We start from the raw sequence: 26,733 nt of genomic DNA, 5'->3' as shown, positions 1-26,733 counted from the left end.
GGCACTGGGGGTTTGGCTCGCACATTAACCCGGGCCCCGACAATAACACTCAGCACTGGCCCTGAAGCCGGCGCCAGGCTCTGGGAGGATGCCACTCTGTCTCTGTGTCGGAGCCAACGGGAGCTGGAAGGCTGCGAGACTCGGAGTTAGGATGACACTGCCCCTGCAGATCGACTAATAATCGTTCCACGTGGGTGAAAAAAAACCCCAAAACAAAACCACACACCAGCACCACTCAGCATCTGAAGAAAAAGATCAGAGGTCACCGAGTCAGATTATTATCCCACAAGAGTACGAATACTTCATCCGGGCGCTCTCTCGTAATCTGAACAAATGTAAGCTGGTGGGGCTTCAACACAAATCCCTCTTTTAAGAGATAAAGCGAGAAAGATGCTGATTGCTTTCCCCCCCCCCCCCATCCATTTTTTTTGCTCAAAGGAGCACCTCACATCAGCGGGAGTCATCGTTTGTGACTGGGTGTTGCGGCTGACATGTTGGGACTGGCTTTGTTTTATTTTGGATTGCGACTCCACAAAGGAGCAATCAAGACTTTTTGATATTTTGCGGGTGCTTTAAGTTCTCGTTTCCCGGACGTCTTGATGTCTGACACCGTCGGGCCGGATGCTTCAAATCCTCACCAATCTCTATCAAAATAGCACTGCCTTGTTGTTTTTTTCGTATTTAACTCAGAAGCAGCTCCGGGGCCACAAAGTAGATGTAGCAGACGAAACAGAGCATAAGAGAGGACCCGTTTCCGTCTGTTTGAGGGCGCTCGATTCGCAGGTGTAGCGATGTTTGCCAGCCGCGGTGGTACTGGAGGAGGGAAAGGAGGGAAATACTCAGTGGAGGACCTCTATGGCATCAGCAAGAAGCCCAAGGCGTCGACCTCCTCGGGGAGCATTGTGGCCAAATCTGGAGCCCGGAGCAGCAAGAGCCCGGACCAGAGGACGGAGTCGGAGGCCCTGGCTTCCCAGATCCTGGAGGCGGCGCACAGGCTGGTGGAGCGACGCCGACTGGAGCTCTACCTCAGAGAATGCGGTCTCTCCCTGGCCGAGTGTGAGGCCGAGCGCTCTGCAATGCCATACAGGTGAGAGGGACGGGGAAGCACAGCGGAGCGATGGTGTGAAAACTATAATGCAGTTTGATTATTGAGAATAAAAAGATGTTACTGATGACAGAAACGCATTAGAAAATGAAAACCCACTCTCTAACTTCACCCATCCGTGTTAGCAAATTAAGGCACGCAGACACTGAATCTGTACATGGAGCTGCCAAAACTTCGATTTAATAAGAAGTTTGATTCAGAGGGAGACCATCCAGAGCACTCAGCCATCTGTGGATAATCCACTTAAATAACACGATTAATATTTTTTCCCAATATATTACTAATGCATGAACGTGGTCGAGTGTTTGAAGAGGACTGCGGTTAAAGGCAGCGGGGTGGAGACATCACTCATGGGCGAAATGAGAAATATATTTGCTGTGTTATTCTATTTTTTTTTTGCTTTCCCCACCAGTGACCTAGAAAAATCAGGCGTTTGATGAGATTTCAAAGCCGAGCAGCGCTGAATAAATGTAGCTGGACCGCAGAAAAAAAACAAAACATCTGGTTGTTCAGGATCACTGTATACAGTAACTTGCATGTGACTTTGTCCAAATTTCCCCCCCAAAAAAAAATAAAATAAAACCAGCCTGATGGGGTCGACAGCAGCGGGGCATAAGTTTGGGTTTAATGATGTGTGATTTGACAGCAGGGGACAGGCGGTTTTGGTTGTTCTGCTGTTTTTTTGCATCTCTCTGAAAGTGCTCAGTTTAGCTATTTTAGGATGAAAAGCTTGCCATGACTCCGCTCTCCACTGAAGGATAAGACACAGACGAGTGGACATACAGCACAGAATAAAAACGCGGAGGGCACTTGCGTGGTTTATGTTCGCAGATTTGCGCGCGCTTAAGAGCATCGGCGGCTCATTTGTGAATTCAGTGCGCTGCGAAAGAGTCTTAAACGTTTTATTTTTGCAAGGAGTGTCAAAACACAATATGGCATTTATATGTGATGCATTTACCTCCCAGTCAGACTCACACAGCCTGCCAGGCTCCAGCAAAGTTGCCTCTAGGTGGCAGTGTCACCCTGGAGTGAGGACAAGTCAGCACAGGGGGTTCAAGATCTGCACTTCAGGAGTTTATTTTGACCAGACAAATGAGAGGAAACGCGCCTAAATCGCTCTTAAATAGGATTTTAATAAACAGCACAACTGAAATATGCGACACATCAGAGCACAGCGATGCGTCTGAGCTGACTCCTCCATCACTTGATCTGGTGCTTGGGAGTGTTTTTTCCTCAGCAGGCTCTCCACAGCCTCTGTGCGTGTGGTGCTGTTCGCCGGGGTTCATTTGTGTAATGATGCGTCAGATTTGACGTCTCCCACGACTGAAAGTGATTACTTGTAATCAACGCGGCAGCTAACAATGCACCTCAGTGTTCGCTCTAATTTGCCGGTTTTCGCTGGAAACAACAATTTCCTCCCCATACACTGGTCTCCTGAGTGCGGAGCAAAATGTGGGAGACAGACACAGATTATCAGTGCTTCATCCCGTCGTTGAACAAAACAAAGCTCATAGGTTGGACTTTTTAAAACACGTTTCATGCCGTCAAATGGATTCCGGGTTTTAGAGGAGCCTTTTCACGAAAAGCTTTTAAAGAGTGACCTCTGGCTGTCCTCTTTTTGACGCGCAGATGAACAAAACCACAAGAAAAACAACACGTGTGAGGGAATACTTCAAAGTTACCGTCCTCGGCGGTGCTACCAAAAGAACAATTCTCAGCATTCTTTACGTCTGCTTCAGTCCAACGAAGTCCAAAGCAGCTGTTTGCATCTCTGCAGCTACCAGAACCATGTCACTGGGGGACTTCCCTGCTGGACGACATCTCAAAAACAACTATATTTCAAATGTGATCCAAGTTTACATCAGAAAATGTACACCCAACACATATTTTTTAGCGAAATATTCAGCCGCCTGACAAAAAAAGCAATTTTGTGACCTTAAAATACCTGCGCCTGAGGGTAACAGGCACAAATACGAATTATAATTCTTTATTTCCGTCTTTAGGCTAAACTGCTTAGTTGGAAAACCTATTCAAAGAGCAGGAACGCATAAAAACATAAACGTAAACTTGCATGATGGCTTCAAAAACTGAACGGAACTATTTATTTGCAGAGAAACCTCCGTCAAATAAGAGATTGACTGCGCTTTGATCCTAAGTTGTTGCAGGCAGCGTGTTGTCAACGAGGAAATAAGCTTGAGCGATTTCATCTTCGGATGGTGACTTGGCAGTTTATAGAGGATCACAGTTAGAGGAGACGTGATTTGAAACGAGCTCTGAAGCCGAGCGGCAGCGCACAGAAAAGGCGTGATATGTTTATGGTGAAGAGACGGCACTTTATCATGTTTTATCGACCATAGTGGGCATCCAGGAGGTCCACCGGTGTGTCTCTGGATACAGAACTTCAATATGGAGCCGTGGCCTGTTGTGTACCCTGGTTTTGAGTCTTTACCTTTCCCTAAGGTGGCTGATAAGTCTTGGATAAGGTGTATCTTGGTTTTCTATGGTGGTTCTGGATTCAGAAAACCAGGATTAGGTCTTGTCCAGGTTTCTCAAACTAGGATTTGGTGTTTACATGCACATGAGACAGCCGGGATACTCCTGGGATGAGCAGGGTTCCGGTGCACATGTAAACACTGGTTGATTTAAGTGCAATAAAGCTCCGGAGCAGTGGAGCAGGAAGAGTGAGTCACTGTTGTTTTAAAGTGATGATGATGAAGATGGACAGAGATTGGAGTGAAGGTGAGGGTTAAGCCTGTATGTGTGTGTGTGTGTGTGTGTGTGTGTGGATGAAGATTTTAGTCTAAGTGATTGACTCTGAAACGAAAAATGCAAAAGTGATTCTTGGATAAGCTTGTGGCTGCGGCATCCACACAGATCTGTGTAGGCACTCAGTGCGCTTTAAGTGGAGATCATTAAACCTTCTTCTCTCTCAGAGTGGCACCGCGGGTGGTGTTTGGATTTTTTTTTCTCTCTGCGCGTACAGCTGGAAAACTTCCCCATCCCAACTCGCCGCTCTGAATAGCTCTTTAAAAAAAAAAAAAGAGCTGATTGCCAACTCAAAGTTACAATCTGCCGGCAGCTGACTGCCACGCAATCTGCTCCGGGACTGCAAGACACCATGATGAGTGTTTGTGCGTCTGCTGTTTTTTTTAATTTTGCACGAGACTGGTACTTTTTTTTTGTTTTTTTGCACGTCGTCCTGCCGTGCGGCGTGAAAAAAACAAACTTTTTTGCTGGAGTGACAGGCCTCCTCTGAGGATGTGGCAGCACACTTCAGACTGTAAACACAGCCTGGAAGGAACTATTATCATTGTGTGGCCCACCGAACGACACATCAGCTCCGTCTTAATTTGATGTGACGTGATGCAACGTGAGATGATATGCCGTGCCACGCCGTGTTCTGACGGGATGTGATGTGACTTAGAAGTCATGTATCTGGCTCTTTGCTGTGTGTGTGTGTGTGTGTGTGTGTGTGTGTGGGGGGGGGGGGGGGGGTCGTCCGTATGGATGCAGGGTTAGAGAAAAAAGGGTTTTTTGTTTTCTTTTGGAAGAAGGTGGAGACATGGGTGTGGTGGGAAGACGAGAGAGGAAGATGGAAGTGTTGTAACATTGCATGTATGTATGATGTGCAAATAAAAAAAAAGAAATGAGATGTGATTTTGTTTTTGTTGTTTGTTGTTTTTTTTCCATTTCAGGAAGCCAGTGGTGTGTGTGTTTAAGCTCCACAAACATGAAGTGACGGTGTGATGAGATGTGCGTGTGTGTGTGTGTGCGTGCGTGTGTACACCAGTGTGATGAAAAATGTAGAGATCACACCCGAGAGAGAGAGTGAGTGAGTGAGTGAGAGAGAGAGTGAGAGAGAGAAAGAGAGAGAGAGAGAGAGAGCATCTTGAAAACCCCCACATTGCTCGTGTGTCGTGAACATTTTTGGAGCCTCTGGAAGAAGGAAAAAAAGAAGGAAGGAAGGAAGGAAAGGAAAAAGGGAAAAGAGGAAGTCTGACTTTGATGTGACAGAGATGTGATTCGCAGAGAGGGGGGGAGAGATGTCTGCTGCAGCTGATTTTTGGGCCAGTATGCCGGCATTTTTTTCAAACCCGTGCACCGCGAGGTTCTGTCGAATAACAGGAGACCTGCACAGCTGCTCCCGCCGCCGGTATGTGAACGACTTCACACGCTGAAGGTAATCATTTGAAGAAGAAGAAGGAAAAAACATAAATCCGGCTCGGTGTTTTTCTTTTTTTGTTGTTCCTTTTTTTGTTGTTGTTGCTCTTGATTGTCTTTATTTATCTCTCTCCATCCCTCTTCCCTGATTCTCTTCTCGCATCAATTTGATGCTGCGTGAGGCTGCTGGGCGATGATGCGTCGCCTGGGTTTGAATCCTCTCTCTACCCTGCCCGCCTTGCTCGGACTGCTCGCCTCGGCGATGTAAGAAAAAAAAAATACAAATCGAACAATCGGTTGTCTTTGCTGCGATAATAAGAAAACAGAAAAAAAAAAAAAAACATCAGAGAGACAGAGAAAATGCCTTATTTCGACGCGAGGTGCGAGGATGCCTGTAGCTGTGGTTGTGTCATTGCTGCGGCACGCTCCGGAGCTCCTCGGCTCCAGGCACACGCAACTGACCGCAGCTGAAGAGAAGACAGCAACCTCCCAAGTGCTGCTCCTCCACCACCACCACCGACACCAACACCACCTCAACATAAGCCATACATGTATGTGAGAGGGGACCAGGCCGAGCTGCTGACACTCTTCTCCAGAGAGCTTTCCCCTCCAAGAGCTGCCACATCCCCCCCCTAAATCCGTCTGAGAGGACTGCTGTGAGCTTACAAGCTTCCCTGATGGTTTCTGGAGAGCAGCCCCGATGCATCTTGCGAGTGTGAAAACTCAGAGAAGCCCCCCTTTGCCAGGTTTGCATCACCAGACAGGAGACGGAGCAGACGGTGACTCTGTGTGTGTCATGTTAGAGGCTGGACTCTCGCCTGCTCCCTCCAGCTCTCAGCCAAAATCTCTGACCTGCCCTTGTCTGAGCGTTTTTGTATGAGCTTTTGCCACGCAACGGCACAACGGGGGAGAACAACAACAACAACAAAAAAAACAGTGTCAAGCAGCTCCAACAGTTTACAGACATTATAGCTTGTGCGACTGCCCAAACCAAAACCCAGCCCCTTCTTTTATCTCTCTCAAAATAAGAGACACCGGAAACCAGGGTCAGGATGCAGGTGTCTTTCGCCTGCACCGAGCACAACCTCAAGAGTCGCAGTGAGGACCGACTTTGTGGCCTTCGCACCGCTCCACCTCCGGGAGGGAGCAGTGGGGGAGTAGGGGGAGGCGGCGGAGGAGGCGGCGGCGGCAGTGGAGGAGGTGGCGGCGGCGGAGGAGGAGGAGGTGGCGGAGGAGGAGGGAGCGGACAGGGGAGTAATGGCAACTACATGTCCCAAGGCTCGGTCAAGACCAGGGAGGGGTCCGGGTCCCGTCAGGCCCCTCAGGGCCATGCCCACATGAAGGAGGCCATCGGGCGCCACACCAGTATGAAGTACAGGTGAGTATGGAGATCAGGAGCTGGGTGGAGCGGTGGTTTTTTCATTTTCACTTTCACCCCCAGGTAGCAGATTATCATAATGGGCATCATCCTGCGCAGGTGATGTGATGGGGCCCTCCTCTCATCATGCAGCTTCACCTGCCGGGCGGCTCTATTATGTCTATTTCCGTCCATCTGTTTTTGTTGAGATGAGTTGAACTCATGGTCAGCTTGAATTGTCACAAACATGCGTTCCATAACATGCTGTGCAGGCTGCCTACACATCTATTAGCCCATCAGCGAGCGAGCCGACAGCCCTGAATTTACTGACTTTATAAAAATATGACATTTACTCTTTGGAGAAAAAAAAACAAAAAACGCTTGCACTCTTGCTTATATAATCCATACCAAGTAGTCATAATGTTATCACAGCAGAACAGACTGTGCGCATATAGGAGAATCTACCATAGGCATATGTGTTTAATGCCTCTCCCCCCACAGATTAAGAAAAAAGCCTCCAATAAGGGCTTACCCCACAACCAGCCAGGACCCCCCGGCCGCTTCTTGGTGGTTTTAAACGCATTTCATTTTCATAATATACTGCTGTAGCGTGTAGAGTGTCTTATGCACAGGAAAGCGTTGTTGCACACACACACACACACACACACACACACACCAGGTCTGAGTCATAATGTAGGGGGGGTAAACAGACTGGATAAACAGCAAGAAAAGAGGACGAAGATGAAGTCAGAAGTCCTTGACGGCTTACGGCTTCAGCTTGACAAGGGCTTGACTCACAGCACAATGAATGTTGGCGATGTATGTTTCTGCAAAACCACAGATATGTTAAAACTACACACGTCCTCATTTTAAGTTGAGACAACGCTGTGCATGTGGTCTGGCTAGGTATGGGTACAAAAAACACTTAGCTGGGGTTAGGAAAAGATCATGTTCAGCTCAGAAACATCGCTGGAAATTGTCGCAAACCAGTCAAATTTTGTTGCCAACGACGAGGCTGGAAACGTCCTGATGTCCTCTTACAAATATCAAATGGTTCCACGCTTGCGAGCGATGAAACGTCGTCTCAAACAGTGGTCTCTGGCTTGGCAGCTGTCTCGCCAAGCTAATCTAATCTGAGTGTGTCATGACTTGTTCTGTATAAATAGTGATGCCACACATATTAGACATACAAATGTTATCTATCCGTGCTTTGCAGAAACGAGCAACGTGGACGCTATATTCTGGCGCTGAAGGGGGTCCACACAGCAGCGGAAAATAATGCGCCAATGTAAATCCGCACATAAAAAACCCACATTATCCATTATCTTTAAATCTATAACCTCACAGCGCCAGTTTCCTCCATTTAGACGAGGAGGAGAGTTTTAATGACCTGTTTTCCTGGTAATCAGGTTGATTGAATTGCCGCCATTCTCCTCAGTCAATTTATTTTTCATTTAATAGGATGTTTAAAAAGGGAATGAGGCACAGGACAAAACCTGGATATCTCCACTCCTCTTCTTTTCTTTCCTCCTTGCATACAGTACATACTTGTGATTAGGTTGGATTGTTCTGGTTGCTCTGCTGCCTCAGGAAAAGTGTCACTAATAGGGAGTGCAGCAGCACAATAAGTCTATACAGCATATGGCCAGCTCCAGTTGCCAGGGGCAACACCCCAGGCATTGCCTTTAGTTTTTGTGTGTCTTATTTCCCAATCAGCCAGCACTGCTGTCGCTTATCAGTCCCTTCAGCAACCGCTCAAAGCCCCGCCACCCGGCCGCAGAGCGTGTTTGTGGCAGCACAGTGGTCGCACATTCTCCATTTTACACTGCAGTCACAATCAGACTGTATGGAGGAAACAGGAATGTACACGAGACGCGTCCGTGTGCCGTATGAATGAGTCTGTAGAGAGTGAATGTCAGAGATTTCTTGACATGACGTTGATTGAGGCCAAATTAAAAAAAAAAAAAAAACACCAGAAAGAGCAGAATTGAAACCCTGCGATTTCATCTGCGTTCCATTTTCCAGGTGGCACCCATCGTTGCCACTTTTTGCCCTGTTTGACTGCATGTTTTCTCGTCCCTCCATCTATCTCGTTAACCTGAGTATTCATCACTCACGGACAGGTCGCAGACGACGACGCCTGCTGCCAGATATCGCTCGTACGAGTCCCCGCTGACACCCCCTGGCCCAACTCTCTCCCTGTGTTTGACTCTCTCCTTCCTTTGATTGAAGTTTCCTCATTTCTGAATCATTTTTTTCAAAATACTTAAGAAACGCTGCTGCTATTCACCTCTGCATTGATAATATGTGTGTGGCCTGTAAGATTAGGAAAAATGTGATGAAAAGGTGACCAATGAGCAAACTGTGCATAAAACATAAAAACATAAAAATGACAGAGAAAACCTGATTAGTCAATATCAGTGGGGGATTGATCGATCGTTGTGAGATTACAATAACTGTGAAACCTTTGGGCCAACTTCTCCAGGAAAAAAACAGGAAGCCACATCAGATAATCGTATAATAAGTTTTGCCCTGTTGAAATAATTTATGTTCATATAACTGTGTTGGAAAGCTTTAAATCTTCAGAAAAAAAGCAGTGATTCTGTGGTTTTTTTTGGGACTTGTGGAGGGGTTAGTTTACAAGTCACGCAGGCGAACTTCTGTCACTCAGCAAATTGCCCGTTTCTATGGCAACCGGGCCCTCTCTTTTTCACCAGCAGCAGGTCAGGTGCATCTCCAGCACAGATTTAGCTGTTGGACATTTCTCCTGGATGTTTGCAATCTAGTGGCAGCAGGACACACTGTGTCATTTGCAGGCAGCTGGATGCCGCTATCGTAATACAGTCGCTGTACTGGCGCACAGGAAAGAGAGTCTGGCGTTGTTAAAGGAACATTTGGTTTGTAGCTTCTTAAACATCTTCAACGGCAGCCATTCCGCTCTGTCTAAAATCCAACATTTACGTTCTGTGCAGTGAATTTTAGCTCGTAATTTGTCTACGGAATAGTTCGACATCGTGGGGAGACGCGTTTACTGGCTTTGTGGCAGAGAGAGAGATGAGAAGATTGATACCACTCTCTTGTTTGAACGCTGAATATGAACCTATAGCCAGCTGGTTAGCTAAGCTTAGCACAATGACCGGAAACAGGGACTGGTTGCCAGGCTGTTGGGTTACCTGTAGGAAGTGACAGCCAAGAAATAGTCCCGCATTTTACCTGGTAAAACCACTGTGTGTAATATTTTACACTTTAGGTTTTGTACAGAACAAACAAAGAGATATAACATGTTAATTAGTGAGCTGTGGAGTTGCTGGTAGGTGGATTTTGTTACCATTGGACAGATTCCTGCTTATTTCACCCCTGTTTCTAATCATAATGCTAAGCTAAGCTCATGGGCAGCTAAGCTAATACGTCTCCTCTAGTCTTGGCGTAGAAGTGATGTTACATGATTTAAATATGGTAAATAAATATCTAATGATATTTATGTAGAGCATGATTACACAGTGTCTGAATGAATATGTAATGCGTATATAATGTAATATACATAAATATAAGTGTAACTAACAATGGTCCTACTATGAGAGCTATAATACTTAGACTGGATCACCGTCTCATAGGAAAAAACGATTAGACTTTCCCACTGACGTCCTCTAAAATCTAAACCACGTAACAAACAGAAATGTCCTGTAACGTGTATTACCATGACGATTATAATACATAATATTCAGTTGCATGATTAGCACACGGTGTCCATGTGTTTGCCTTTGTGTCAGGGTTTGAAGTGTCCTGACATTCAACTGAGCGGAGAGGTGCTGTTCTCTAGCAGAGTGCTCTTGAATGGCGAGTTTTGAAAGCGGCTGATGAAGCGATGATGGAGTTGTCGGCGCCGATGAACAACCCTGTCAAGTTTTACAGATATACTGTGGTCATTTATGGCTCTGAGACAGTGATCCAGCCCGGCCTTGTTACTCTCACAGCACGCCTGTTGTCACAGTTACACTTTTATAGACACTGAGGGCACGACGACTTCACAGCCTCAGCTAGCTCATTTGATCACAGCCTGTTTACTGCAAGTGCAATTTGCTTTCAGAGCTGCCTCGTACATAAAAACGCTGAAAAGAAAAATTAGCCATCAGACTATTCCCACTTTGATAAAACCCTCTGGACACCACATGTATTTAACTCGTGATGAATCCCAAACAGTGATGAAACACGGACTTCACAGAGCGGACTCATCATGGATGATAATTAAGTGATAATTAAGTGATTTTGCCTCACAGTGTTATCGTGATTAATAATCAGTGGAAACAAGCGGTTTGTGAAGCGGGGGGGAGAACAACACAGCATCCGGCAAAACAACCTTGACCTTCAACTCTCCTCCTCGCTGGATTTTTGAGTTCCCAGTTGGCTGAGCAGATTAGTGACATCACCTTTCATCCATTTTTCATTCAACCTTTTTTTAAACATGAAGAAAGAGACTGGCGCTGAGGTCCTGCAACAAGTTATGCAAACTCTTTAAAACCTGTGCATATAAAAGTACATCAAGCAGACAAATTCATCTATCCCAAATCTAAAGTGACTGCCGGGTCAGTGTTGTGTAATGAGGCTTACGTTTGTCAATGTTTGTCTAAGGGATGGAAGCAATGGTGTCAAGGCTTCTTCTGCATCATAATCAGAGCCAGTAGATCCCCGTCACGTCCTCCGAATAGGCCTTCCAGTCAAAGTCAAAGTCTGGTAATGTCTTCCGGCAGAGACAAAGTCATCATTGCATGTCATTATGTAAGAGCAGAAACACAGACTAATGAAAACGAGTCTCCACTGGTCAAGGAAAAGTGGCAATAAGTCTTTAGATACTCAAAAATGTAATGACATTTACATTTTCCATCTAATTCTATAACATAACTTAAATGTAAAGGTCACATTTAATGCATATTGAGCCAATTAATGAAATTACTGGGTGTATGATTCATTACTGGAGACAGACAAAACTATTTAAAATGCATTTCTTTCATGCATAATGCTTGAATGAATGACAATGACTTGAAAAACACATTAGGTTTGTGTTGAAGTTCTCCTCAACCTTACACAATCTAATGTAATAAAAACAAAGGGTTTATTTATTAATCTGCATTCATTTAATTCAATCTGACTAAGCCGTTTAATTTATTCACGGTGAGTCAACACAGCAGAAAAGCTTTGCATTAAATGTGACACTTTACATTTAACTAATGCAATGAAATGAGATGGAAAATGTACATGTGAAAAAAATGCTTAAAGCAACTGTTTCAGGGGAAATATATTTGTGTATGTATTTAGTGTATATGATCTGTACATTTATAAAATATCTTAAAGCCGTTATTCTCAAACTGTATATATACGTACCGGTGGTGGGACACAAGCTCGCTCTAGTGGCACGCGGAAGAATCCAACAAATGTTTTTTTAAAATGCAGTAAGTTAGTTTAAAAACATCTCATAATACTGCAGAAAATTGATGAATGACTAATTGAGTTAACGAGCTAGCAGCAGCTACAGTTAGCAGCAGTTAGCGGTTGTGCTGCCCCTGTTCTGTTCTTAAATATTGCACCTTTTTAAAATGAAATATAATTTAAAATACGTTTTGTCTCTCCTGTGATATTTTTGTTTCAGCCTTCTGCGTAGCCTGGTCACGTTCATACGTGTCATAAAGCTAACCTCAAAATGCAATGGCAAGCTAGTAAATGCAGGTAAAATGAAGTTTTGAAAAAAACTACAAATGTGCCTATTAGGAAGAAAAGTGTGGAGCAGGAGGAGAATATTTCAAGCATCCATGTTGACATTGGAGATGACGACAAGCAGGAGCGCTAGTGGCTACCTAAGCTGGAGCGTCCAAAGAACCTGCTAATGTTTGCAGCTATTGGCGCTGAATACAGGAGGCCTATGCAACTGCATTTCAATATTCAAATATGTTTTGAGGTAGTACACTAGGTAAAAAGTTTGAGAAACGCTGGCTTAGTTATAAAGGCTTTCTGGACTTGCAATTATAATACTTCTAAAAGAGCGTCTTAATTTTCAGACGTCTGAAAGAAGCATTGCGAAAAATAATTGCTTTTTCACACAGTAACAAAATAGTTGATGTGTTTTAAATCGAAGAGAAACTTTGCAAACCCTCACTCACAAACATCTAAGCGGCTGCATTTAATCGTTTAAATCCACTGAGCTGTCAGAGTCTATATTTAAGAGGCAGCGTACCAAGAAACTGACACACCGCTCGAATATTCGGCTTCAACCCTCTCTCAGCCGTCATGAAACACGTCGGCAGGGAGCAGCAGAGTGCAGTGACCTTTTCCAAACACTGAATTTCATTAATAAAGTGCTTTGGAACACGGCGAGACGACTCGGAAGCTCAAACTGCATAGAGGTTTTTGTATTGTTTCACCTTCGAGTCACGCTCAACACCTGGTTTACATTGGAGTTCTACGCACCCCCTTAAATAAATAAAGCCTCAAACTGCGAATAGAAAAACAGACAATTCACACAAATATATGAGGGTTCACAATTTTAATATCAGCTGGTGTAATCTCTCAGCTGTTCCCCTTGATTACATGCAAATTGAGTTAATAGGAGAGTCACAACTGCTAATAAAATGTTAGCAGTGGATACACAGCATTAAAGGAGAGCAGCAGAGTTCTAGTGTGTGTTGGTCTTTTTGCGTCTTTTCCCAATTCGCTCCGCTCACAGCATGTGTATTTTATAATTAGGACAGACCTACTTCCATAACTGTTTTAATATAATGGATTAAGAAACATCACGTTACATGAGAAGTCTGTTGTTTAACCTAATTCATCCACAATAGCCGAAGCAAGAATTAGAGCGCTGTTGGACTTAAACCGGGCCCGTGTCCCTCAGAGAGTCCTTGGTTCATTGTCCAGTTTGTGAGATATCTGTCTCTGACATGTCAACCTCAATACAATGGAAGTGAATAGGATTATGTTTGTGGCGCTCACAGCACTGAATACTTTTTACGCGCATCCTTTGTTTGATACAAACTCATTTTGTTATTCGATATGAATAAAACAAGGCAAAAGACAGATGATAATGCAAGCATCATAAATACATTTGATATCAATAGCTCAATGTTACGTATAATTGAGGAACACATTAATATTCATTCAAATACTAATAAAAATATCAACGTGACATGACCGCAACGTAATCTTATGGGGCACCTTCGACCTACCACCTCTGAAAAAGACTTCTTGATAGAGGCTTCTGTTTCTCGTTAACAAAATGTTTGATTATGAAGCAGTTGTTTCTGTAATGTTCTCAGACACCTAGAGTAACAACCTCAGCAACCTGTCAGTGGCAAAAACAAGCACGTTTAGTGGACGTAACAGTTGCCCCAAAGGGTTACATTGCAGCCGTGGCTACCAACAGAGGCGATCTACTGGACCGATTCCAAATTTTTGTTATTAATTATTTACAAACCAAAACAAGTAAATATAGGGCCCGGGTTTGAAAATACCAGAATTCCTCTTTGACATTAAGACATCCTAAAGTATATAATCAACACTCCTTTGTCTGAAAAAGATGTAGCAGGACTCAAAGGCCTCCAACATTGTTTTGTTTTTTAAATCCTTGTGGTTTAAGAAATGCAGATAGATGTACCTTGTGCTGATGGCCCGTGAGGAAGAGCATTTTGTTTGTGGCACTCACAGCATTGAAGATTCTCTTCTTTTATCCGAGCAGCTGAAACAGCATCCCTGATCCTCTGGATACCCGTCACCCTTTTTGCTGAAGAAAGAGTCTCTTTGAAAACTGTTACGGGTCTACGGATTATTCAGAGTAGCAAGGACACTGATTATAGCAGAGAGAGATGTTGGGGTTGATCATTTAAAAATGTATTTCCTCAGAGATGTGAGCGCTGCACACAGGAATCCATTCACCTATATTGTGTTGAGGTAGAGGCAAAAATCTCAGCATGAGTAAGAAATAAAAGTTCCTCCTAATTTTGGGTGAACTGACCCTTTAAACACTAAAACTGTGAATACAGCATCATTACTTTAAAAGAGGAACAGACAGTCCACCATCTCCCCACAGTTTGTGCTCTGGAAATGTGTGTTTAAGCACACGCAGACGCACACACACTGACGTTAGTGTTATTAATATCTAGGTGTGCTTCCCTCCGGAGAAAAGCCCGCTCAGCACGTATGTGGCATTTTATGACAGCTGGAGGCAAAAAAAAACTCCATCATTTGCAGCGAAACCATCTGTACATAGTGCCTTCCTCCCGTCTCAGGTGAAAACTAACTGTAAATGTCAGCACAGGTTAAAATGCTGACTACACCGTGACGGAGCACCTGTGCACCTCCGCTCTCTCCTCCATTAATAATGTTTGGAACAGGCCAGGCCAAGTCTAATCACCTTGTTTGAAGTTCATGATTTATGGCACAGGGAAAAAAATAAAATAAATAAGCAAGGAAACAGCAAAACAGCCCTACTTACAAAGGCCACAGAGAGAAGCATCTGTGTTTTCTGTGAGCTCACGGGTGCATTCATGCGTGAGTGTATGTAGATCTGTGCCCGTGTCGGAGTGTTATTCCCATCAAGCGTGAACGTGCACGTGAACGCATCGACCAGCCCCGCTCGTCGCTTGCACTATATAGATCTCATCAGGTTTGCGCATAATATTCTGCAAATCCATGTCAAATGAGATATAGGCCGAGCGTCTGCTCACATGCATGTGCGTGTGTGAGAGAAAGACAGAGATAGAGTGGGAGAGACTGTCACGAAGGAGATAGTGAGAGGAAAGAGAGCATGTGTCTCTCCAGACTCACTGATAGTAATTTAGCAGACTGCAGCACTGCAGAGAGTGGTGGAGTCGAGAGCAGGGAGGGGGCGGCCAGTTGTCACACAGGGAAACAATGACATCCTCTATCGCCCAGAAACAAAAAGGAAATATACTGTTTTTTTTGTGTGGCAGCGCATTGATGAAATTCACCTACTTAAGCAGTCTGGTTCCTCAGTTGCTCCTGATCTAACACGGTGACAACTGAACACACTCGTTCCTCTGCCATCTTTAAAAAAGCATTTTGAATACAGGCACATTGAAACAGAGAATGAGTGCATTTGTGGACGCTACTGGATGCTTGACATTCGCCTTATGCTGAGTCATGTTTAGATGTTCAGCATTATTTTTCATTTGCATGAGAGGAACATGAACTCTTGTGTGAAGGTGGTAGACACAGCTGGATTTAGGCTTTATTACTATGGTGCACATTAACTAACATTTATAAGCAGTGCAAAAAATAGCCTCGGGCTCAAGAACTGGGTATTCATAAGCAATGCTAAAAATGTAAAACAGAAGACTGAAAATGCAGCAGAGCCTGACCAATACTCAAGTTTTATGGCTGATGCTATGTACTAGGCACTCAGTTTACATCCTGATACTGGGGAGTAAATACAATTTATTGTCTGAAATGACATTAGTGCAGCGAAACATTCAACTCTACGGGGAATTTAACCGTCATTAGTGACCCTAAGCGTCTCTTTCGGCATTATGTTGTGTTTATGCAGCATGTTTTCGACAACACGTGCGACCATACTGATAAATCTCTGATATAGCTGCAGTGTTACTTACGCGATGTAGACGCAGATAGACGATTTAGTAAGTGTAAAGCCTGTCATCGGGTGCCTATTCCCCCCACTCCTTCCACTATCTTAGTGTTAAAACAACCCCCAGGCTAGCAACCTACACGTACACCCTGAAACTATGCAAGTGACTCTAACAGTGACCTGTTCGCTGAGGTGATGTGAACCTGAACATAAGCGATCTAGCAACTGTTACCTTTTCTTTTGCAGGGATTTTTTTTGCCATTTTAATGCCACTGCTCACCTCCCCAAGTCCAAACCAGAGCATAATTTCCCTCCTACAGTATACCAGAATGATCATGGGTGCAGCCAGACCTTTTTTTTTTTTCCCCCAGCATTGACACAATGTTGTGGAGGTCTGGACTCTGCCAGACTAATGCATTCGTGATAGGCCAATACAGGCTGATAAAATCGGCCCGCCTATAAATCTGTTGGGCTATAAAATGTAGCTGATATAATGAAACAGCACAAAACCTCTGCTGAATATATATTGCTTTTTAAAAAAAAAAGATTTACAATATTAATGCTCATTAAGTGTCTAGTTTGGGACGGCACATAAATGGATTTGTATTCTCTGAGCGCGCAGGTTCAGTTTAGTATTCCTTCAGGTGATGTTGAGACCTAATTGCTGCCATTTTTTGATGGATTCCAAGCCTTTTTATTTCTGCTGTGAAGCTGCTGAGGAAAGCTGTTGAAACTAGCAGGGAGCGATTCTGGGATGCTGTTACCGGTCCAACCTCGTCAAACGTCGTTACGCCAACATTTTCCTTTAACTCCCCCTGACTGAAGTCGAGGCAAAAAAAAAGGCTCAATTTGATGGATGTCAAAGAAAGATGCCAGTAAACGAGAACAAAACAACTGAAAAAATTTTCATTTGAAAAAAAAAAAAAAAGCTTTGGAAAAAAAAGTGTGTGAAGTGTGTTTTCTCCCATGTGCCTCATTTATATTTATGATTCAAAGTAACTGCCTTGACTGTGTGTGAAAACAGGCAGAGCTGTCATTGGTTGACAAACAGCCAGATCACCGCACGAGGACTCATCAACATCAAACCCCGCTGACACTCCCTCCCACCGTATAGCCACCCTGACCCTCCACCTGTGTGCTATTTTGACAGGCTTTAAAGGAACGACACAAACAACATGCGCTCCACGCCCACATGCAGCGCATGCATGAACACCGACGCCCCCGCACAGTGAAAACGCTCGCACAGTGGCACAGACACAAACGCTTACATATGCAGGAATCTAAAAATAGCTTAAGGTCAGCCATTAAAAATAGACCGGGCGAGAATAAAAAGCAGGGCTCGTTCGACTGAGTCTAAATGCTGTGACAGTCTGTCTTTCTGCATTTGGCTATTTGTGGCGGACGCGGGCAGGCAGACAGGCAGAAAAAGGGGAGAGGCGCTGGAGATGAAAAGACGGCGAGCAGCGAGATGCACTGCAGTTCTGCTGCCTCTCCAGCTGGCTCCCCGGCTAATTAGAATGGGGGAGAGCGCTCATGGAGGGGGAGGAGGAGGAGGAGAGCCGAGGATGGAGCCCACACCATTTTCAGCTGCTCCTGTGGTCAGAAATGCAGCTCTCCGCTCCTCCTCACACGCCCTTCAAAATTCAGCTGTCTAGATAATCAGATGTGGCGTGCTGGGTAATGGACTCCTCTCTAGCTTATGGAACATTTTGGACCATTTACGGTGCAGTCTCGGGAAGCTTTTTGCTCCGGACTCTGCATCCGAGCCGAGCTCTGTTCCCTCCGGCTGTTTAACTGACCCAGTGTGATACACTGAACTGTTAACATACGCAGGATGAAAGGTCAATTGTTCAGAAATAATTAGACACAGGCGGTAATTTCAGCACAGGCGAGAAAGACTTTCAGCATAATCGGAGGCAGAAGTGTTCGCACCCAGAAACTCTACGGAACATTTAGTGTTTTAGTCTTGTGTTCAGTTTCAGGCACCACGCCATCATTTTTATTTTTCTGTCTTTGTATGTCCATGATCCACGCACAGCTGAACAAGTATTTTAATCAAAATCGTTTACATGAGTGGTAGCAGCACTACCGCAATGGTGAATTAGCATACTCTGAAATGTGTTGCAGGAAAGAAATGACCAGAATTTAATTTAAAACGTTGTAACCAGAATGTAACCAGAAAGAAACAAACATTTTTGAGTGCGTCATTGTGGAGATTCCTACTAAAGTTGGCATGCTAACCAGCTAGCCCATGTCCGTCCTGTCTCGAATACCAATTTGTACCGCGTTAGTCAGATACCCCGCGTACTTTCAGCCGCACGACCGGTGAGCTTGCTTGGTTGTCTAACTGAGAAACAAAAATTGAGCTCACTAAATGTCAAGAAAGGAAACATCTTTACGCCTATTTTCCTTATGTTATAAAAAAATACAACCATACACAGTCTGAAATGAAGTCGCTTCAAAATGCTGGAGCAAGTCTAGCTTAAAAATCTGGATAACTCACTACATTCAAACTTGACATGAGCAAAATTTAACTCACCGAAACGTTGTCGGTCTGTCTTTCTTCAGTCACCACCGGTTTGGTCGAAATAAATCCTCAATTTACAGAGTAAGATGTTAAAATATTTTAGCTCTAAGGACTATTTTATATTCCTGCTAATGACTGACTGACTCTCTCCCTGTCCTCCGCGTCTTCTCTTCCCCTGAGTTGTAGTCCTGGTCAGAGCCGTTGTAAATCACTTCCGTACTGTCGTCTAACGAGCTTCCGTCGGTCTCGTCTCAGTCTTGCGTATAGCCGTGTTCGCTTGGAGGCTGTTAAACGCGTTTGAGCTGAGCCTTGTTGCTCTCCGCAACTTTACGTGATCTAATTTCAGCCAGGCAGTGAATTAGCTAACAGCAGCTAGCTACAGTGACGGATAGCTACGGCTAAGAGTTCTGTGAGCAGCCCTCTGGTGATATTACCCCTATGTATTCTGGTCAAATCTTTATAATTACAACTTTGATACTAAAATATTAATTTGCAAAGTTACTCATCACCACAGCTGTCAAATAAATGTAGTGGAGTAAAGGGTAGCAGAAGTCTTAACATCATTCAGGACTGTTCTTTGCTTGTCACTCACTAATCTGGGATCTCACCTATTATTGTGTGCAAAGGTATCCTAAATACCCACACAACGCACCATCTTCTCCGGTTGTTCATTTGTGATCTTCAGACTTGCTTTTTTTTCCTTCACAGGAACCTGGGGAAGTCGGGCCTGCGTGTTTCCTGCCTCGGGTTAGGTGAGTTGTTTTGAAGGCAGTAAAAAAAATATTAATCTCCGTTTTCAACTCTTTTCAAACAAACCTAACGTCTCCGTCTCTCCTCCCGTTCAGGCACCTGGGTGACATTCGGATCACAGATCTCTGATGAGGTGAGAACGCCGGTGTCTTCTATGTTTGTATGAGAAGTCGATTCCACGAGCGCGCTCGCTCATATTGCTTTTCGTGGAGAAAAAAACCTCTCTGCACTGTGAGCGCAAATTGCATGGTTTTCAATTATAGACTTGTTTCAGAGTCCCACAGAGCAGTTACCTGGAAACTATAGCTGTGTGGTGAGATATTAGATATTACATCTGCTGTGTTATCCTCCCCACATAGTGCCCTTCACGGACGACCTCTGGGTAATTGGAGTTCATCCATTGTCTCCCTCTCTAAAATCTCAATTTTTGTCCCCCTTCCCCCCTTTAGATGGCTGAGAACCTGATGGCCATAGCTTACGAGAACGGAGTGAACCTGTTTGACACGGCGGAGGTGTACGCTTCTGGAAGGTCAGACTTTTTTTCTTCAAACACCGATTAAAACTTTTGCTGCTGTTAAGCTTCTTGTAGAGGTTTTATTTTTATTTTTTAGTTGGCATGCTCAATATATCCTCAATGAACAGCTATTAATTCAGGTTTCTTTGACATATGACATGTGCGTACTGTTCTTGTGCTGCGATCTGAGGTCAGCATCTACCCATCACAACAAATGATGTGTTTCTTCCACAGAGCGGAAATCACTCTAGGAAACATCATCAAGAAGAAAGGATGGAGGTGATCTTACTCATTTGTCCCAGCTGACTCACGTGCATGTGAAAAGCTTTCTGACTCTATTAGGTCATGATTTTTTTCTTTTTTCGAAAGCTTTGATAATCCCTAATAATCCGTTGCTGTTCTGAAAATGCACTGCCTCTCTACATGTTTTTACTACTCTTGGAACGGGCGCAGCATTAAATTATCTCGAGGGAAATTTGTGCGTTTTAGACAAATGAGGAGCTTTAGCTTCAGAAAGACTATAAAAGGATAAAAATGTGAGTATAGACTCCCAGATCACAAAGCATGTGGGAAATCCTTGGGATATTTTTAATCTGGAGGAAAATGTTTGGACAGACAAAAAGAAAGAAAAAAACCAAATACATTACGGTCCAAAAATAAATATTTAACGCACCAAAGGTTGCAGGCAAGGAGAAAGAAAAACTATGAATGTTATGTTTACATACCGATCATAGTGCTAGAAGTAGAAATTAGAAGATAACCTCTAACCCTCTTGTGTCCCTGCCAGACGTTCAAGTTTTGTCATCACAACAAAAATCTACTGGGGGGGCCAGTAAGTGCAAAACTAATTATTTTTTAATCAAAATTCTCATTTTCATGTACTATCATTTCAGCAGGACATCAAAATATATGTGTTTTCGTCTCTCCACAGAGCCGAGACAGAGAGAGGACTCTCCAGAAAGCACATTATTGAAGGTAGAGTTGAATCTTTTCTCTTGTTTTCTTTTCTTTTCAGTCGAGTTAAGCGGTGTTGTAAAAAAGTACATCAGCATCAAAAGTACAAGTATTTATAAATATCTTTACATATATATTCTCTATGGGTTGGCCTGTTACCTGTGTTTGCATTGTTGGCTCGGATGCAGAACGGTATCTTAGCAGAACTGGAGTAAATGTACTTAGTTACATTCCATCACTGCAGTTAAGTGTCTGTAATGACTTTATATAAACAAAAAGAAGCTTGTCGTCCTACGGCTCTAATATAATCGGAAAGTTAAGGGGAGACTCAAAACTCAAGAAAGAGGTCAATTCAGAATGGTGAAAAATGTCTACTTCTACGTTTAGAGACGTATTAAAGTAAAAAAAACAACTCTTTTTCATTGGACTGTGTGGTCCAAACATGTCAAAGAGTGCATTAGTTTGACCTGTAAAGAGACGCTGAGTTGCGGTGAATCATTTGATGACACTCTGGAGTGCCGAGGTCTGTTTGTCTCGCTCAGTTAGAGCCACTCTACATCACATGTCACACAAATACATCAACGTGCCTCAAATCAATTGCTGTGTTTCATAACAGCTCAGGAGAAAAAAACAAAAAAAACAAGGGTATTCCTTTGCAGTATTTTGTGAAGATATGTTAGTAGGAGGAATAACGCAAATGCAGAGATGAGGTTGGATGTTTCGGTGGATTGTCGTCAACCAAACGGAAGTCTGTCTCTTTGCCCAGGAGAAAGTAGGACAGGGGGTCGGATGAGGGAACGTGGAGGACATCTCAGGTTCGGCCACTTCATCAGCTCCTCCTCCTCAGAAATAATAATCCTAAAGAAAGCTGAGAGGCTGCTGCCCTTTTATATTTTAAATTTCCTTTGTATGTTTTGTAAGCAGTACGGCCTTGAGGTGACCATTTACCGTGGCGCTGAATGGGCTGTTTGACTGTCATTGTCGCAAGGTTTTTGATTTGAGTCCATTGCATAAGGAGTGAACTACGTGCAGAAGAGTGTTCATATTTGGACTTAATATTTCACTTCATATGTGACTTTGACCTCTACGCTGAATCGCTGACATAGCCAAGGGCAAAAAAGGACGCAGGGTATGTCTACCCAAGTAGGTAGGAAACCTTGCAAGGAAAATTCAAGAACAATGTCCGCTCGTTTTGGTCTCCTAAATAGACTGAATTAAAGATTAATTTAGGCCAAACCAGAGCTGGGTGTTATTTGGAGATTGGAAAGATGAACTAAAACGGTTTTGGTTTGAGTTTTATTCGGATTTTCTGTTGAGTGTTTACAACAGTAAAATTACAATTTATGCAAATGGAGTCTGGTGGCTGTGACGAGCGTCTGTCTCTGGTTAAATGAAAAAGCATCTTATTCTTTTACAGAAGAGAAATTTGACGGTGTGCAACTGCCCGGAGGTTACATCGCCGCATAGTTTTCTGGCTGTTAGCTGCCGCAATTTCACATTTCAAAAAAATGTGATCCACTTGAGTCACTTTCCCATCAGCTCTAACTGTACTCTGTTCAGCGCTAATCAGCGAATGTTAGCATGTTATAGCACTAAACCATATGGGGTTGCCTACATTGCAAACGTTATACCTGCTGAGCATGTACACATTAGCATTAGGTTCAAAGCACAGCTGTGCCTCAGTGCAGCCTCACACAGCTGCTGGCATGCTTGTAGAGTCTTAGTCTCGTTGCAAGATGTTAAGAATGAACAAACTGATGAGGATGATGATGATGGATAATCATTTACTATTCTTTATGACAGGTTTAAGAGGATCCTTATCGAGACTGCAGCTAGATTATGTGGACATCGTATTTGCCAACAGAAACGACGTCAACAGTCCGATGGAAGGTCAGTTACAGATGTTTTCGCTGGTATTCTCATCCAGATATCGTGTTGCAGACAAAGTAGTAGTCAGGTGTGGATGCAAACAATTGCCCTAGAGTGATAAACAATTTAAACCTGATGTTATTTTACTGTGGTTTGCAGAGATTGTCCGGGCCATGACATTTGTAATAAACCAGGGTATGGCCATGTACTGGGGAACCTCACGCTGGAGTGCCATGGAAATCATGGTGAATGCTGAGCTCCCATTCAGAAAGGCTCACTCTTCACAAATGTAATGCTGTCAGCTCGTGGCATAAACGCTGACGGCTGACATCTTGTTTCTGTTCTGTTTGGCACCAGGAGGCGTACTCGGTGGCACGCCAGTTCAACCTGATACCGCCCGTGTGTGAGCAGGCAGAGTATCACTATTTCCAGAGGGATAAAGTCGAGGTGCAGCTTCCTGAGCTCTACCACAAGATCGGTCAGACATCCTCAGCTCTATTTATCATATTTTCCTAATTTAATTTAAATGTCTTCTCAGTCCAACGTCTGTCCTCATTCCACTCTCTCAGGTGTCGGAGCAATGACCTGGTCTCCACTTGCCTGTGGATTAATCACAGGGAAGTACAGTGATGGTGTACCAGAGTGCTCCAGAGCTGCAATGAAGGTCAGTGTGATTTGGCCGGCCCTCCTCTGGGCTTTCTCTTACTGGAAATCTGCCTCAGTGTAATTCTCTCCCTGATAAGTGAGGCATAGCAGTGTGAACTCAGCACTGTACCAACGCTTTTCTCCATTTTGCTCCTGGTGAAGGGATACCAGTGGCTGAAGGAGCGAGTGAACAGCGAGGAGGGCCGCAGGCAGCTCGCTAAAATCAAGGAGCTCCATCTACTGGCGGACAGACTGGGCTGCACTGCTGCACAGTTAGCCATAGGTACAGTATGACCAAGGCAAACAACATGATGGCACAGCGAGGACATACAGAGACTTTGTTGATTCATTGCTTTGTGACTGGAAGTTAAGATTGAACCATTTCTAAATTTGCATTTTTGTGATAATGACGTCATCTCTGTGGTAAAGACGTAAAATTACTGATTCAGAATGTTTCACACATAAGATAAAAGTGGCTCGTTTGACGGCGCAAAGACAAAATTTGGCAACAGATCTGAGGATGATGCAGTGGTCGGTGCTTGTCTGCCAGTGTGCAATCACTTTATTCCTGATCAGTGACCCTATTAGTTGATTACATGACCTTTTTTTTTTCTTTCTTTGTGTTTAATCAATAGTTTTTGTTTATTGTTCAGAAGCATGGCCGGTCCATTGTGTATCCTTGCTTTGTCTTTTATGAAACAAACTGATTTGGGATATCTGTTGTGATGCAGCGTTTTTAGGGTATTTGTTTAACTGATCGTAGGTCAGAGTTACTGCTTAAAGGAGAGATATAATGCTCATATTCAATTCCACAATTTTATGTTGGGTTACTACTTGAATAGCTTAACAAGCTTTAATGCAAAAAAAAAAAAAGAATCTCATTCTATTAGTGAAGCAGGACTGTATTCCCCCTCTGTCTCTTAAGGCTCACGTCCCTAAGGTCCAGTCTGCTCTGATTGGTCGACTCATACACGCCTGAGCCACCACTGCTCACCACGTCTCTGGTCGGCTTTGTCATGTCTTCAGCTTCCATTTAGAGTCACTTCAACTGTGAATATAGGCGTAAAGTATGCAAATGTGTCACATGGTGATGTAGTGTGATGTCACAAAGGCAGGGAATTAAAGGCAGGACTACTGACGAGGCCCTTCAGGAGCAGTGTTTTCCGTGGGAGAGAGGAGCTCCCGTTTGTGTTGCCTTAGGGCTTTTTTAACTTTCAAGACCTTTTGTATGCACAAGAACGAAAAAACAGAAAAAGCATACTAGGTCTCCTTTAAAATTCCTTGTCAAAACTTGTTTATTTTTGGCGATTAGATGTTGCTTAATTCAAAACAGCGGCATGTGATCTGATTTCTGTACAAAAAAGTAAGAAGTCATACTTTTCTTTGGTTCTCACTGTTATCTCTCTTACAGCCTGGTGTCTGCGCAGTGAGGGAGTCAGCTCAGTACTTCTGGGTGTTTCTACTTCAGACCAGCTGCTTGAGAACCTGGGTGCCCTCCGGGTAGACTTACTTTTTTTTTTTACCTTCATTCCTCCCACATCAATAATTCCCCCTGATAGACTGAGCTGTAGTTGTTAGAACCAGTAGATAAGCTACTTTTGCGTGCCATACAAAGTGTCAAAAGTGACAGATCACATTTGTAAACTGACTGCCGTCCTTTCTTCCTCCTTGCAGATTTTATCCCAAATGACCCCTCAAACCATTACTGAGATTGATGCCCTGCTGGGAAATAAGCCACACTCGAAGAAAGAGTTGCGCGCTTGAAGGATGCAAATCTGAGTGACAGATGATGTTTTTTCGAGAAGACAAGGAAGACAATGACATTGGGAAACATTGCTTTTTGCTCCGCAGCTGTATACTCAACAACTTGCATGTCCTCAGCAACATTATGCTTCCAGTATGTGCGCATATCCATTTTGCGCAGTACATTGTATCATGTATGAAAAAAAAAAAAGAGGATCTCTCAATTGTGGGGAAAAAAAAAACAAAACAGGTCATATATTGCTCACTGCCGATTGTTCACAGACTAATTATTTCAACAGAGGAGGAGGCGAATGCGGGCGGAACAACAGGTTCTCTGCCAATCACAGAGGCCGAGAGCGGTTGAAAGATATTTAACTGCTGTCAAAGCAGATTTGACTCTTGTTAATCAAAATGTTGAGGGGAAAAAAAAAAAAACCTGCCTCTGTGCTAAAATGCAACCTTACTGCGTGAACGGTGCTTTCATTGGGACGTCTGAGTCTCCTCCCCTCGCAGCTGCCTGTTATTCTGTATGATGTTTAGTACGCAGCAGCCAGAGAGCCAAAGGTTAGTACTCATGTGTCTAGCCTAACATTTCCCATAGTGTGCATGTGACTGGTCTGCCACGCTCACTGCTTTACAGGGTTGGGAACAATGGATTACTTGTGGAGTCGTTAACGTGATCTGACTGATAAGAAAGAAAGAAAAAAAAAGAAAAAAAACATAACCCAGTCAGGTATAACTTTAAAAAAAAAAATCACATGCTTTAAAAAAAACAGGCAAATTTGATTCACTGACACATTACTGACACGTGCTGAAATAAAGATTGATTTTTGCCACAGGTGATTTGGAACCGGCCTTTTTAAAGTAAAGTGCATTATGTTCGTTACTGCAAAATACACAATCAGGAATCAGCTAAGTAACTTTCCCAACCCTGCTGCTTTTCTCAGCGGTCTTTTTGCCTCCTCTGTTTGTAAACTGTGCGCATGTCCCTTTAAGAGAGAAATAGCCCTAAACAGGGTGTAAATGTGGCATGGCTTTTATGGCTTATGTAGATTTGCAGTGCCCTTGTAAGCCATTTTTTTTACTCTGGCAGTTTGATCCAGGATCCGTGCTGGTGGCGGGCACTCTTTGCTTTAAAGACTCTGCAGTCTGAAGACACGGCTGTGTGTCCATCTGACATATAATCTTTGTATTGTCCTAAACTGTATCAAAAAGATGTTGACGTCACCGCCGACGACGCCATTCTCGTAAAAGAGCATCATTGTTCCTAAATCAGAGGTTTTTGAGGCAGTTGGACTAAGCGGAGGGGGGGGGGGGGGTCACTGAGCATCTGACACAAAGATTTGGACACACTGTGGTGAACTGGTAGTTTTCAAGATGATAGGACATAAATGATAAGTCTGAGATGATCAAATGTGATATTACTCTTGCCACAGGTCACTTGGGGTAAGATTTAGCAAATGTAACTTTTATTTTGTGGAAGCCTACAAATACAGCTTCTCTGCTCATTTCTCTGGGA

The 26,733-nt window shown here is 43.7% G+C and overlaps 1 protein-coding gene across 2 annotated transcripts; it reads left to right on the top strand.

Annotated features, from left to right (window-relative positions):
* Positions 1-482: 482 nt before the first annotated feature.
* LOC115594306 (voltage-gated potassium channel subunit beta-2) lies at positions 483-26,733 on the top strand. 2 transcript variants are annotated; one of them, XM_030438293.1, is made up of 14 exons: positions 483-1,087; positions 19,448-19,491; positions 19,585-19,622; positions 19,939-20,018; positions 20,238-20,282; positions 20,791-20,835; positions 20,935-20,978; positions 22,761-22,847; positions 22,986-23,071; positions 23,184-23,304; positions 23,396-23,490; positions 23,634-23,754; positions 24,883-24,971; positions 25,146-26,733. In XM_030438293.1, exons 1-14 carry the CDS (start codon positions 792-794, stop codon positions 25,233-25,235), a joined length of 1,281 nt encoding a protein of 426 aa, XP_030294153.1. In that variant the 5' UTR covers positions 483-791; the 3' UTR covers positions 25,236-26,733. The 2 variants fall into 2 exon arrangements, with proteins under 2 accessions (XP_030294153.1, XP_030294152.1); XM_030438292.1 differs by lacking the exon at positions 483-1,087 and adding an exon at positions 4,901-6,644.

The sequence above is a fragment of the Sparus aurata genome, chromosome 13 (genome assembly GCF_900880675.1).
Source record: "Sparus aurata chromosome 13, fSpaAur1.1, whole genome shotgun sequence".
Lineage (NCBI taxonomy): Eukaryota > Metazoa > Chordata > Actinopteri > Spariformes > Sparidae > Sparus > Sparus aurata.
This window is presented reverse-complemented; position numbering and strand designations above follow the sequence as displayed.

What these genes read in the sequence shown, in the direction of transcription:
- LOC115594306 (XM_030438292.1), top strand. Translation starts at nt 6,319, where the DNA reads ATGCAGGTGTCTTTCGCCTGCACCGAGCACAACCTCAAGAGTCGCAGT. An exon ending in GAGGTGTACGCTTCTGGAAG is followed by an intron (nt 20,019 to 20,237) that starts GTCAGACTTTTT and finishes TTTCTTCCACAG; the next exon opens with AGCGGAAATCACTCTAGGAA. An exon ending in AGAACCTGGGTGCCCTCCGG is followed by an intron (nt 24,972 to 25,145) that starts GTAGACTTACTT and finishes TCCTCCTTGCAG; the next exon opens with ATTTTATCCCAAATGACCCC.